The sequence below is a fragment of the Misgurnus anguillicaudatus genome, chromosome 2 (assembly GCF_027580225.2).
Source record: "Misgurnus anguillicaudatus chromosome 2, ASM2758022v2, whole genome shotgun sequence".
Classification (NCBI taxonomy): Eukaryota; Metazoa; Chordata; class Actinopteri; order Cypriniformes; family Cobitidae; genus Misgurnus; species Misgurnus anguillicaudatus.
The window spans coordinates 29,776,664-29,791,348 of NC_073338.2; the positions used below are offsets into that span (position 1 = coordinate 29,776,664).

At 37.6% G+C, this 14,685-nt stretch overlaps 1 protein-coding gene across 4 annotated transcripts in view; it reads left to right on the top strand.

Moving 5' to 3' along the window:
- The window catches only part of abca4b (ATP-binding cassette, sub-family A (ABC1), member 4b), a 51,177-nt gene extending 37,095 nt beyond the window's left edge, over nt 1-14,082 (top strand). For 3 of the 4 annotated variants that reach the window (XM_055202434.2, XM_055202439.2, XM_055202435.2), the window contains 23 exons: nt 2,912-3,069; nt 3,194-3,318; nt 3,400-3,498; nt 3,620-3,812; nt 3,918-4,012; nt 4,102-4,134; nt 4,825-4,930; nt 5,038-5,112; nt 5,347-5,516; nt 6,295-6,472; nt 6,576-6,691; nt 6,781-6,928; nt 7,073-7,196; nt 8,661-8,790; nt 9,381-9,501; nt 9,646-9,708; nt 9,810-9,916; nt 10,903-11,044; nt 11,301-11,435; nt 11,522-11,625; nt 11,777-11,869; nt 11,999-12,248; nt 12,915-14,082. In XM_055202434.2, coding sequence (XP_055058409.2) covers nt 2,912-3,069; nt 3,194-3,318; nt 3,400-3,498; nt 3,620-3,812; nt 3,918-4,012; nt 4,102-4,134; nt 4,825-4,930; nt 5,038-5,112; nt 5,347-5,516; nt 6,295-6,472; nt 6,576-6,691; nt 6,781-6,928; nt 7,073-7,196; nt 8,661-8,790; nt 9,381-9,501; nt 9,646-9,708; nt 9,810-9,916; nt 10,903-11,044; nt 11,301-11,435; nt 11,522-11,625; nt 11,777-11,869; nt 11,999-12,248; nt 12,915-13,043 — 2,894 coding nt within the window. In that variant the 3' untranslated portion in view covers nt 13,044-14,082. The remainder of the gene's footprint in view (nt 1-2,911; nt 3,070-3,193; nt 3,319-3,399; nt 3,499-3,619; nt 3,813-3,917; nt 4,013-4,101; nt 4,135-4,824; nt 4,931-5,037; nt 5,113-5,346; nt 5,517-6,294; nt 6,473-6,575; nt 6,692-6,780; nt 6,929-7,072; nt 7,197-8,660; nt 8,791-9,380; nt 9,502-9,645; nt 9,709-9,809; nt 9,917-10,902; nt 11,045-11,300; nt 11,436-11,521; nt 11,626-11,776; nt 11,870-11,998; nt 12,249-12,914) is intronic. The other variant, XM_055202438.2, reaches the window with a different exon arrangement.
- The last annotated feature ends 603 nt before the right edge of the window (nt 14,083-14,685 follow it).

The window sequence follows — 14,685 nt, forward strand, 5'->3', positions numbered from 1 at the left end:
TTTCAAGTACATGTCAAATTATTCTACTGACCTTAAAGGGAAACAACACCGTTTTTCAATATTTTACTATGTTCTTACCTTAATACATACCTCTCTTTTTTTCAATGCGCGCACTTCATCTTTGCACAGCGCGTCGTGAATGTGTTAGCATTTAGCCTAGCCCCATTCATTCCTTAGGATCCAAACAGGGATGAATTTAGAAGCCACGAGGTCGAAGTGCTGGAAACTAAGTGCTCTTCCGCCATAAAATATAGTTCTCATTTTTATCCGCTTAAAAATCGCCATGTTTTATTTTGTGCCACCATACTTACTCGTGTAACTACTCATGTTATAGTCTTTAAATAGGGAAAACATGGAAGTGTTTGGTGGCTTCTAAATTCATCCCTGTTTGGATCCTAAGGAATGGTGCTAGGTTAAATGCTAACAAATTCATGACACGCTGTACAAAGATGAAGTGCACGCATTGAAAAAAGATAGGGATGTATTAATTCGTCTTAGTTGAGGTAAGAACTGTCATGATCCTGCCAGTCTGTTATAGTTATTCATAGTAATTCATGGTCATGTGGCAGGATTGTGGCAGTACCCATGTTTTGTATTGTAGCACATGGCCTTTTGTTTGTGTAGTGTGCTGCAGTGTCTTGTCTCTGGCCCCGCCCCCTTGTTTCCTTGTTAGTTATTCATTATTGGTTAACTCCTCGCACCTGAACTTCCCTTGTTATCTTGTTTAGTTTCCCTTATTTAAGGCCCCAGTGTGTCTTGTCCTGTGCTGAATCGTTTTGTATCATTTGTATGTTCTGGTTTGTTGCTATGTGAAACATTGTCGTCATAGTCAAGTCAAGAAAGCCTAGTTCTGTATAGTTTTGTCATATTGTGCTGTTGTCTTGTCTAGTCTAGTTGGTCATTGTTATTGTTATGTCTTTTGCCCCCTCGTGGGCTCTTTTGGTTATTAAACCCTTTTGAGTTCACCTTTACCTTTGCACTTGGGTCCCATCCTTTGTAAACCATGACAGAACGATTCAGCCAGACAGGGACCCAGCAGGTATTGGTGGACTCGTCATGGACATTTATTGACAGGCTGCTTTTGGAGATCTGCCTCCTTCAGCCAAAGCAGTCTGCCCAGCCACAGCCAGAGCTCCTGCAGTCTGCCCAGCCACAGCCAGAGCTCCTGCAGTCTGCCCAGCCACAGCCAGAGCTCCTGCAGTCTGCCCAGCCACAGCCAGAGCTCCTGCAGTCTGCCCAGCCACAGCCAGAGCTCCTGCAGTCTGCCCAGCCACAGCCAGAGCTCCTGCAGTCTGCCCAGCCACAGCCAGAGCTCCTGCAGTCTGCCCAGCCACAGCCAGAGCTCCTGCAGTCTGCCCAGCCACAGCCAGAGCTCCTGCAGTCTGCCCAGCCACAGCCAGAGCTCCTGCAGTCTGCCCAGCCACAGCCAGAGCTCCTGCAGTCTGCCCAGCCACAGCCAGAGCTCCTGCAGTCTGCCCAGCCACAGCCAGAGCTCCTGCAGTCTGCCCAGCCACAGCCAGAGCTCCTGCAGTCTGCCCAGCCACAGCCAGAGCTCCTGCAGTCTGCCCAGCCACAGCCAGAGCTCCTGCAGTCTGCCCAGCCACAGCCAGAGCTCCTGCAGTCTGCACAGCCACTTCAGCCGTCTGCACCGCAGCCACAGCTTCTGTGTAGGCCTTTGCCCAAGCCTCCTTGGACTTTCTTTTGGACTCTGTTATGCTCACCTTTATGAACTTTTGTTTCAGTATTATTAGTTACGTTTGTCACCTTGGACTCTGTTTATTCTAGTTTATATTCATTGTATCTGTGGTCATGTTTTAGTCATAGTCTTGTCTTGTCAATTGTCTTGTGTACCCCCTTGGGGAACGCCAGATGGGGTCCCCTTAAAGGGGGGGGGGGTACTGTCATGATCCTGCATGTCTGTTATAGTTATTCATAGTAGTTAATGGTCATGTGGCAGGATTGTGGCAGTACCCATGTTTTGTATTGTAGCACATGGCCTTTTGTTTGTGTAGTGTGCTGCAGTGTCTTGTCTCTGGCCCCGCCCCCTTGTTTCCTTGTTAGTTATTCATTATTGGTTAACTCCTCGCACCTGAACTTCCCTTGTTATCTTGTTTAGTTTCCCTTATTTAAGGCCCCAGTGTGTCTTGTCCTGTGCTGAATCGTTTTGTATCATTTGTATGTTCTGGTTTGTTGCTATGTGAAACATAGTCATCATAGTCAAGTCAAGAAAGCCTAGTTCTGTATAGTTTTGTCATATTGTGCTGTTGTCTTGTCTAGTCTAGTTGGTCATTGTTATTGTTATGTCTTTTGCCCCTTCGTGGGCTCTTTTGGTTATTAAACCCTTTTGAGTTCACCTTTACCTTTGCACTTGGGTCCCATCCTTTGTAAACCATGACAAGAACATAGTAAAATATTGAAAAACAGTGGTGTTTTCCTTTAACTCCTTTCTTTAACCTTACCCCTTACAGTCTACTAATATTCTAATAAGAGTTTGTTTGATGTAGTTGCAAATTAATGAGAGTTAGTTGTCGTGTACTATATAAGTAGAATATCCGAAGTGGACTACCAAAATAAAGTGTAACCTATATCTTCAAAGCAGCGGCTTTGCTCTCTGCTGAAATTCCTGCTTATAGGCCAGGATGGTATTTGCTGGTTAGTGCTGATTTATTGATTGACTAAACTGTGCTTATGGACTGGTTACATTGGCAACTGGTTAGGCTATAGTAAAGCAGTAGGAGTTTGCTGGTTAAGCTGGTCAGCTAATGTGGGCTTGCTGATTTTGGAGTCTGAGCTGGTCAGTTATCAATGACTGCCATTTAGGGACAAGGCAGCAAACCTTCCAAACCAAAACAACATTTACTTTTGCTTTCATGAAGCCATTAGGATTTACCTTATCTGCCCTGGTTTGTAGATGCCAATGGTGTGGGAAACCCTGCAGAAGGTGACAACAGTGCGGGAAGAGCATCCAGGCAGATTAAAGGAATTAGCCTGACACTTAAGCAGTTCTATGCATTACTAGTAAAGAGATTTCACCATGCTACTCGTAGCCATAAAGATTTCCTTGCTCAGGTAAGCAAAGGTTGCATGCAGATCACTTTGACGGTAGTCTATAAAACATGCATGTTTTTTGTTAATAATATTGTTGTAAGCTTTTTATAAAATGCACAATGGATGTATGATGTCTTTTTTACAGATTGTTTTGCCATCTAGCTTTGTACTTATTGCTTTAATCTTTACCATGATTGTTCCACCATTTGGAGAGTATCCCAGCCTGACCCTCTCTCCATGGATGTACGGAGCACAGTTCACTTTCATAAGGTGACAACTCTTATTGCAGCATTATGAAACAATCAGGGTTTTTTAAGTAGCCATCTAATGTTCTCTTCTTTTGCTTCTCAGTAATGAGCAGCCATCTCATCCTAAGATGAAATACTTCATACAGACATTGCTGAAAGAACCTGGCATGGGAACTCGCTGTATGGTGAATCAGCCTTTGGAGTAAGTTTAAGTCAGCCATTAAAGTCCGTTTTTTATTTTTAATCGTAATCTTGCACCTTTTTACACTTTTTGTATGGCTTTATTCGAATAATGTATAAAGTAAGTGAATATGCGTGCACAGGGACCTCTTTACCTGCTTAAACACATCCTCTGATTGGGAAGATCCTCCAGTATCTCCTGAGGTCAGCAACATCTTATTGAGCCCAGAGTGGCACTCCAGAAACCCCTCCCCTTCCTGTGAGTGCAGCACCGATGCAAAGCTCACCATGTTACCAGTGTGTCCAGCTGGAGCTGGAGGACTGCCACCACGTCAGGTCTAAAGCTCACCTGGATCTTACATCTCTACATAGCAATTATTAAAACAGATCTATGCCTAACAGGAACCATGAATTGTAATAATGTTGTGTTGGTCTATGTAGAGAAAAGAGCCGACGGGAGACATTTTGCTTGACTTTACAAATAGAAATATTACAGACTACTTGGTGAAGACTTACCCAGGTCTCATCAAGAGCAGGTGAGCAAAAAAAAAGAAACTACAGTGTGTTCGTACTGTTATATTAATTGTAATGTTTTGTAATGACTGCTGTTTCTCCTCATATGCAGTTTGAAGAGCAAATATTGGGTAAATGAACAAAGGTAAAGTTCTGGTGTCTTTATTTAGTTTAGTAATTTAGTATGTTGATATGGTTGCCAGTTTTGGGGGTAACGCATTACAAGTAACGTGCATTACATAATAATATAACTTTTCTGAAGTAACGAGTAAAGCAACGCATTATTTTATAAAAGTACACATTAATATTTGAGTTACTTTTTAAAAAAAAGTAATGGAAGTTACTTTTCAGTTTAATTAATTAGATTTAAAAATAATAATGTACTGAATTAAACTGAACGTAGTCACGTAGAATTACGTACTCTTTGGGTGCGCGTCTGAGCGGGAACAGTTTGAGTGAGAAAAGGAGATGGCAGGGCAGAGCTTGACATTTTTGCAATGAAAATATGCAATTTCTGAATGCTTCTTGGTCATAAAAACACCTGCAAGGCCTGAAAGAGATCAAGCCTCAGCCAAGTAACGCAAAAGTAACTTAAAAGTAACGTATTACTTTCCATGAAAAGTAACTAAGTAACACAATTAGTTACTTTTTTGGGGAGTAACTTAATATTGTAATGCATTACTTTTAAAAGTAACTTTCTCCAAAAATGATGGTTGCCGATATTGTCTGTCTGTGGAAATATTACTCACAATCATACTTCATTTTTGAAGTTTTTTTGCTACAAATTGTCCCAGGAATTTTCATATTATCTCTGGTTTAAACTCATCTTTCTCAGGTACGGTGGACTCTCTGTTGGTGGACAACTGCCAATTCTTGATGTGGATCCTGAGGAGATCCAGAACGCTTTGTCTCAGCTTGGACGTATGATGAATATTTCAGGGGTTTGTTTTTCTGTTTGCACAAATTAAATAATCATGAGATTATGAAGCATTTGATAACAGTACTTTCTGCTCTATACTCACACAAATAAATACTTTTTGATCCTTAGGGTCGCTATTCAAAATTAGCCATGCAAGAAATAGGAACTTTCCTGCGCTACATGGAGAGTGAGTACAATGTTAAGGTAGGTTAATCCTCCTACATAAAAAAGTGAATAATACAATTTCTTTTTTTTATAGAAAGGTCACAAAAACTAATTTCATTGTATTGTAAAGATATGAAAATGTTAACAAACTGGCATATGAAAAAATGACACCTTTTAACTTAAGTTTGAACAGTAAATAAATTATTTTATAATTTCAGTAGTGCCATGTTTAATTATCCATTGAGGACTTTTTTGTGCTCTCTTTCATAACAGGTGTGGTATAACAACAAAGGTTGGCACGCCATGGTCTCGTTCCTGAACGTGGCTAACAATGCTATTCTCCGAGCTTTTCTGCCACCTCACGTCAATCCATCAGAGTATGGCATTACTGTCATCAACCACCCGCTAAACCTCACTAAAGAGCAGCTCTCAGAGGTCACTGTGTGAGTGTCATATATTAAGATAGCCTTTTAGGCTGTACAGTATAATCAATAGTGCTTCATTTAATTCAGCGTTATTGATTATAAACTCTAAGTACTTTAAGTAATTTTTATGTGGTGCTGACAGAAAAATGTAATTAAAATATGAATATACAGTTAGTGCTGGGCAAAGATTAATCGTGATTAATCGCATACAAAATAAAAGTGCATTTTTGTCTAATATATGTGTGTGTAATTATTATGTATATATAAACACACATACATACATATATACATTTCAGAATTTTTTATTTTTATATCCATTTTTATTGTTAATATATAATGTAGAATATATAAAATATAAATAAATATATATACACATGTAAATGTTTCTTAAAAACATACATGAATGTGTGTGTATTTATATTTACATAATATTTACACACAGCACAAACTCCATATATCATGCAAAAAAAAAATCACTTTTATTTTGTATGCGATTAATTGCGATTAATCTTTGCTCAGTAATTATTAATAATCTGAATTAACTTTATTTAAGGCCTTTTTAGTAAGTGATTATAATTGTTTATATCATGTAATTTGTTTTTGCAATAAAAAATTTCATTTACATTTTTGATTAAAGGCTGTAATATATATTACGTTGTGCAGATAAAACTTAAAATAATTGAATAATCATGTACTTTTTGCCGAGCTCATGCTATTCAAAATGTACCATTTCGTCTAAGTTCAGAAGAGGGTGAATTTTGAAACTATGTTATAAAACAAATTTATTCTTCCACAGTCTGACCACATCAGTGGATGCAGTGGTTGCCATCTGCGTCATCTTTGCCATGTCTTTCATTCCAGCAAGCTTTGTCCTCTACCTCATTCAGGAACGTGCCACCAAGGCCAAACATCTGCAGTTTGTTAGTGGAGTCAGTCCTCTGGTCTACTGGGTTGCCAACTTTTTCTGGGACATGGTGAGATTCATCAGCAGGAATGCAAATTTCTGTTATTTTAATTTATTTAATGTTTTTCAACTGCTGTTAGATGGCTCGTTTCCTTTGCATTTGTTTATGCCAGATAAACTACTCTGCCAGCACAGCGATGGTTGTGGGTATTTTTGTGGGTTTTGATAAGAAATGCTACACATCACCCACCAATCTCCCAGCGCTGATCACACTGCTGCTTCTCTATGGGTCAGTTTTTATGCTCTCTAAGGTTTTGGACTAAGTAAAAAAAATGACCAGTTGATCACAACAGTGATTTCTTTCTGTGTTGTATGCAGGTGGTCAGTGACGCCCATGATGTACCCAATGTCTTACATCTTCAGAATTCCCAGCACGGCATACGTGTCTCTCTCCTGCATTAATCTGTTCATTGGTATCAACAGCAGTGCCATCACTTTCATCTTAGAGCTTTTTGAGAACAATAGGGTAAAGTTCACACACTTTCGCAATTTTCATACACAATTTGTTGCTTAATAAAGCCTTAAAGTTACACAAAAAAATAAAGAGTTTTGCTTGAAATCCATGTCTACCTTGTATTACAATTAGCTTTTTTCCTCACAACTTTTTCAGTCTTTGCTGATGTTTAATGCGGTGCTGAAGAAAGTGTTGCTGATCTTTCCTCACTTCTGTCTCGGTCGAGGACTCATTGATATGGCTATGAATCAGGCTGTGACTGATGTCTATGCTAGGTTTGGTAAGCTTGTCTATGAAGTCTGAGCGCGACAGGATCAGATAACAGACATCCCTTTGCATTAAAGGTGCAGTGTGTAAATTTTAGCGGCATCTAGTGATGAGGTTGTGAATTGAAACCAACGGCTCAGTCCTTGTTTTAAAACGCATAGAGAAGCTACGGTAACCGCCACCAGAAAAACATGTCATCGTCGGACACAACTTACTAAAAAAGTTTGTCCATTTAAGGGCTTCTGTAGAAACATGGCAGCACAAAATGGCGACTTCCATGTAAGGGGACCCTCTGTGTATGTAGGTAAAAACGTCTCATTGTAAGGTAATTAAAACATAAAAGTTCACTATAAAAAGGTCTTCATAATAGAGTTTTATATATTGTTTTGCATTTCTGTCAAGAGAAACTTCTAAAAATTCCACACTGCACCTTTAAGGGGGAACATATTGGAGCAGTTTCCCGGACCAGGATTAGCTTAATCCAGGACTAGGTCTTAGTTTAATTAGGAAATATAAGTAGTTTTAACAAACATGCCTTACTAAAAACATTACCTGTGTGCATTTTGAGGTAAAACAAAGGGCCCTGATGTATTTGAAGATATGTAAGTGCAAGTTGTTTTCAGTTTGGAGAGCTCTTAAAAGTGTTTAAGTCTAGGACTAGTCTAATCCCTGTCCGCGAAACCGCCCAATTGTGTCCATTTTTACAAGATGTAATATAAGTCTCAGGTGTGCCTAGAAGGCCAAAATACCCCACAGATCATTTGTTATACTATACTCAAAATATCTATTTGGGTAGGAGCACAAAACACTGCTATTGCCCTCACTTCCTTACTAACAGACTGACCGCTTTTGGTTAAAAATACATTGATTCCTGTGAATACAGTCTGGAAAAAATAGTACCTCTAGCTACATTAACGCTACAATTTGCTAACAAACACATTAAGAAAAGCTTTTGGGTAAAATTAACCAGTCAGTTAGTGGCTGTGGGGGGGAATTCATCAGTGTGATGTCACATTAACAAAAGAATGGATGGATTTTTCATTCTAGGGTTGTTGTGTTCACACACTGCCAACACACATTTATCTCCAAACACCTTGTAAAAGTGGACTTTGCATAATATGAGCCCTTTAACTAATTTTATGCAAAGACAGAATTGCTTTTAAATGTTTGATTTTTTTTGCATGAAAAACCACCAAGCTAAAATCCTCACTGGGTTTGATTACAGTATAGGATTCAAGGGCGGTTTTGATGTCATTTTCTTTTAGTGTAAGTGTTTTTGTGCATTTATTTTTAAGAAAGGTTCAGTAGTATTTTTTTAGTTGAGACTTAAAAGTCTTTCAGAATGGTAAAATTATTTGATATGTATCTCTGCATGTGACACTACTCACCATGTTATCACCTAATTTTTATTAACCTGGCTGATGGCAACTAATATGATTGTATTCAACTTACTTTTTGGATCTCTGTTTTGGCACAGGGGAGGAGTTTGCAGTGGATCCATTCAAATGGGACTTTTTAGGGAAAAACTGTGTCTGTATGGCCGTGGAGGGTTTTGTGTACTTCATCCTTAATCTGCTCATCCAGTATAAATTTTTCCTTGATTACTGGTAAGGAAAAAGAAGACATTATTTATATCCTGAAGACATTAAGCTCACACGTTTTACAGTGGCGGCTCGTGACTGCTCATCCGAGTGGCGCTAATTCAAAATAGGTGTTCGGAGTGTCACGTGTGTGGTTCCTTTTTTCAAAATATGTGTTCTGTGCATCGAGAGATCCTGTGTGCATCACGTGTTTTGTCAAAATAAGTGCCTCCTGCAGATGCGTCAAAACCGTTTATGATAAAAGAGATGCTAACGTTCAAAAAATACATGCAAGACACTCCCTTAACAGTAAACTCTGATTAGGCATGAGATTATGCGAGTATCTGGCAAACGCGAGCATCTCTTTTATCATAAACCCTTTAGATATGTCTGCAGCAGGCACTTATTTTGACAAGACACGTAATGCACACAGGAGCGTAGAACACATATTTTGAAAAAAGGAACCACACACACATGACGAGCTACATACATGTTGTGACAACTTTGCATCGAGCGCCCTCGAAAAAGAAGTCACCGGCCGCCACTGGCATTTTATATTTGTATCCAATATTAAGAAAGATTTAATATTACTTACTTAAGTTGACCTTTGTCTTTAGGGTGTCTGACAGTGTGAGAGGTCCTGTTAAAGATGAAGATGCTGATGTAGCTCAGGAAAGAGAGCGGATTAACAAAGGGGGAAACAAGAATGACATTCTTCTGATCCGAGACTTGTCAAAAGTGAGTGGCTTACTAAAACTGTACTGATAGTACTAATAGTGAACTAATGTTTACATTTTTAGACAACATTAAAAATCTAAGCCAATTCAGAGTAAATGTAGCTTTTTTAAGCATGGCATATTAAGGTCTGCTGTCTCCTCATAGACGTACAGGGGCAGAAAAAGGCCGGCTGTGAGCAGAATCTCTGTGGGAGTTCCTGCAGGAGAGGTCTAATGATAAAACCGTTATCTTTCTTATTATTAAAACATGACGATAATAAACTTTAAAATGTTTGCTAAATGTAACAGTCAACAAATGTTTTTTTCTAGTGCTTTGGGCTGCTTGGTGTGAATGGTGCAGGTAAAACCACAACCTTTAAAATGCTGACAGGAGACTCGGATGTGACTTCAGGGGAAGCATCAGTAGCTGGATACAGGTAATGTACAAATTCATTAGACAACGTAAATACATTGTAAAAAATATGCTGGATTTACTTAAAAATATATTGCATAATTTTTACATCCACTTTTTTTTATAAGTTTTACCTGAAGTTTTAAGCAGTTGCATAAATTGCTTAAAATTCCATGTAATACTTGCTTAAAAAAATGGATGCAAAGATGATGCACTATGTTTATAATCCAGCCTTTATTTTTTTCAGTGAACTAGACAATTATAAATAAAAACACAGTCACTATTAAAAACAATCATGTTGATATAATATTAAAATTCTTAGGGTAAATTTTTAGGGTCGAATTCACAAAACATTTGTACTAAAATATAATATTTTCTGATATTTACTAAAACCTGCAATACAGTATAACCAGGTAAAAGTATTTGTAATTTATTTTTAGTTTTTTTAGTGCTGGACAAAAATTAATCGCGATTAATTGCATACAAAATAAAAGTGATTATTGGTATAATATATGAGTGTGTGCTGTGTCTAATTATTATGTATAAATATATACACACACATTCATGTATGTATTTAAGAAACATTTACATGTTTATATATATTTATTTATATTTTTATATAATCTATATTAAATATAAATTTAAAAAAATGATATATAAATAAAACAATTCTGAAATGAATATATGAATGTGTGTGTGGTTAAATATACATAATAATTAGACACAGTACACGCACATATATTATGCAAAAAAATCACTTTTATTTTGTATGCGATTAATCGCGATTAATCTTTGCCCAGCACTAAGTTTTTTAAATTATTATTATATATTGTGCCTTATAAATTCAACTTTAGACAAAGCTGTTTGTGTGTTTAGCCAGATAACAGTGTGCTGTTATTATCCAGAAAGGTGTTTTGTTTATTAAATATAATGCTTAAACTACATCATGTGCACATGAACACCTCTCACTGTTGGGTGCAGACACTAAAAATGAAAAGTGGTTTTCCGCAGTATTCTTACCAACATCCTGGATGTGCATCAGAACATGGGCTACTGCCCTCAGTTTGATGCCTTAGATGAGCTGCTGACGGGGAGGGAGCACCTGTATCTGTATGCTCGCCTCCGCGGGATCCCTGAGTCTGAGATCGGCAGAGTGAGTATAATTTAGCCCTATACTCACTCTTTTCTTTCTTCTGAGAAACATAAAAGAATATGTTAGCAAAATCTCAGACATTTCAATACATTGAGTCTCAATTTTAATTTTGAAGCTTGACAGCTACTGGTCAGCATGTCCTTTATTGCATTAAACAGAGCATTGTGAATTACATTCGTTTCATAGATTAAAGAAAAATCATGCAGATTTGGTATGATTCAGGTAATATTTATAAATGATTGTATGTTTTCTGTAGGTGGCGGAGTGGGCCATTCAGAAGCTGGGTCTATCTGAATATGCAGGCAGATGTGCTGGTACCTACAGTGGTGGCAACAGGAGGAAGCTGTCTACTGCGATTGCCATGATTGGCTGTCCTCCTCTTGTGCTACTGGTATGCGTTTTCATCTACATTCTTTTTTTTTTGTGGTGTTAAAATAAAAAATTGGTCTAATTCACCTACTGTATGTAAATGAACAGGATGAGCCAACTACAGGAATGGACCCTCACTCTCGCCGGTTCCTGTGGACCGCCATTCTGAGTATCATCCGTGATGGAAGGGCAGTCGTGTTGACATCTCACAGGCAAGATCAACATTTATTTTTGGTGTTGTGGTCAGTGGTCTCAAGTTTATTTAGTATGATTTAAAACCTATTACATATATTTTGGAGTGTCCTGTACAATTACATAAAAGCATTGCTTAAATTTTCCCTAAATAACTTTTTGCATTGACAGCATGGAAGAGTGTGAGGCCCTTTGCACCCGTTTGGCCATTATGGTCAATGGCACATTTAAATGTCTGGGAACAATCCAGCACCTGAAATACAAGTAAGTATAATCTCTGGTAGGTTCACTCATAAATCAAGGATGCTATCATCATGCAGTATTACCACTGCCCCTTAATTGCTTACCGTAAAACTTATACTGTTTTACATTTTCGGCTGTGCTTGTGGATAGGTTTGGGGGTGGTTATGTGGTCACGATGAAAATTAAAGCTTCAAAAGCAGGCCTGTCTCCAGACCTGCTCCCCGCTGAGTCTTTCATGGAAAGCAGCTTTCCAGGATGTATACAGCGGGAGAAACACTACAACACGTTACAATATGAGATCGCTGCTGCTTCGCTGGCACGAATCTTCCAGCTAGTGTTGGCCAATAAAGAGAGGCTGAATATTGAAGACTATTCTGTGTCACAGACAACACTAGACCAGGTAATGTAAAACTATGAAATAAGACCTAACACCATGTCATATATCTCAGGACTTGGCTAGACCCAGGTGGAAAAAAGTGCACAAAATTACACTTTTTTTTAAGTGCACTTAGTAAATGTACTATTTTCACACACTAATTTTGAATTCTTAAAGGTGGGGTGCATGATTTTTGAAAAACACCTTGGAAAAGGGAGTCGGGCCGAGTACCAAAACACACTTGTAGCCAATCAGCAGTAAGGGGCATGTCTACAAATAGACATCGTTGTCTGAGTTGCGTATGTGTGGGGCGGGTCTATCAAAAGAAGGTCCAGATTCTATTGGGGTAGGGGCGTGTTTGTTTAGGTGGTTTCAAATGTCAAAATTGGCTTTTAGAGATCATGCACCCCCCCTTTAAGATAAAATTCAAAAAACCATTGTGCACTCAACTATGCTATTTAAGACATCATTTATTTCAATACACTAAAAATAAGTATGTTTTATACTTTTTTAAGTGCATTGAAGTACTACTGATGTAGAACTATACTTTTAATTAGTATTTTTGCAGTGTATAACTTTTATTTAGCACAAAAATATCAATGTACTACAAATGTACTTGCAGGTACTTTATTTTTACCTGGGATCAGCAGATACTGACAGGACTAAATGCTGTTTTGTGCTGTCTTATAGGTGTTTGTGAATTTTGCCAAGCAGCAGTCAGGAGAGGACGACAGTTCCCCCTCTCAGCCCAGATCATCAGGGTTAAAGCGTGATAAAAAGATCTCACCGCTACGTAGGGTTGTGACCAAAAGCAGATAAAACAAGCTCAGATGCTTAATGAAAGACTGATAAAATATTATGCTGTTTTGTTTATAAAGCTCCTTAAAGCCTTGTATATACGAATTTATACATAGACTGCATTTCATTCGGTTCAAGAATAACACAGATATTTTAATAATATTTGACATTTTTATACCCGTGTCCAAAGCAGCCCTTTAACATATTGTATGAAATAATACTCCACAGAACAGAACCAAAGACAATTCTCTACCTATTTTTTATTCTTTGCTAAAAATAAGCTGCCATTAACAGAGTAGATTAAACAATAGTTACATTAATATTGATCAGTTTTTGAAAATAAAATGTTTGCACTTGATATCTTTTGGGACACAAAAGCATGCTTGCTTTGAGATTTTTGTAAACTATTTTTTTTTATTTCAGTAAATACAATATCAGTTTTACATATCAGTTTTTCTTTGATGTACATTTTTTTATTGTACAAATAGAATAGTATCAAAGTCTCTCTGCGTGCCTGAGTATTTCAAATTCTAAGCCCACTCGCTGACACTTTTATTAGGTTCTAAAACATAACACACTCTAAAAATGCTGGGTTATTTTTCCAGCATAAAATTTTGGGTTGTAATTCAACCTATGCTGGTGTTTTAATCCACAGTTGGGTCAGATATAACATTTTTTTGGGATTAATTTAACCCACCGGCTGGGTTTGTCCCTTTTTGATCCAAAGTTGGCTTGAAAATAACCCAGCATTTTTAGTACATGATGGAAATGCCTTCAATTCTAAAGTCACCTCAATAGACTAAATGCATGCTGTCATAAAACAAATGAAATTTAAATAAATGGAAACACATTGTCGTAATTAAAAAGAAATTGAAATTATTTAACAGTGATTTGAAAACATTTAATTTTTTTTTAAGTTTGACATTTGCTTTCCTAAGAGAAGAAGATAAATGTAAAAATCAGATTTTCTACAGCACAAGCACGCAGATGTTTTTTTATGTATGGTAATGGAATACAAAAATAAATAGGCATTAATAAAAAATTATGCATTGTACCATTGCATGCTTTGTTTAATTTGATGATCTTAAAATCTTCATCAATCATAGCACCTCAAACCATCTGATGTCAAATAAATATTTACCATTGCAAGATTTGTATCTTGACTTATCAAAAACCTTAATTTTGAAGTCAACAAGTAGCCATTGTTTGTATTAGCTTGCCTAACTTTTGCGGTGTAACCGGACACAAAGCGACACAATTGACCCTTTGCTAAGCCCCGCCCCCCTTAGTTACTGTTGCTACGCCTGTCAAGCTTTTGCGCCTGACAAGTCTATTACAGTATGTAGGCACCGGTGTCAGACATTCCCAAGGAGATAATTAGTCATTTTTGGCGAACAGTTGAAATATCAGAAGAAACGAGACAAAAGGGAGTTATGCTATGTAATAGACACAAGTTATGTATCCACAACATTAAAAAATTAAAGCTAAAGCCTATTACGTTAGGTCTGAGCTGAGACAGCAGCCGCCTTATACGCTGACCATTCAGATGAAAAACACACAAATTGAGTAACAGCTTTGTTCATGCCCAGCAGGGTAAGTGAAAATAATCTAATAATTATAAATCAAACAGTGGAATAAACACAAGACATCAGCCTGACCACTT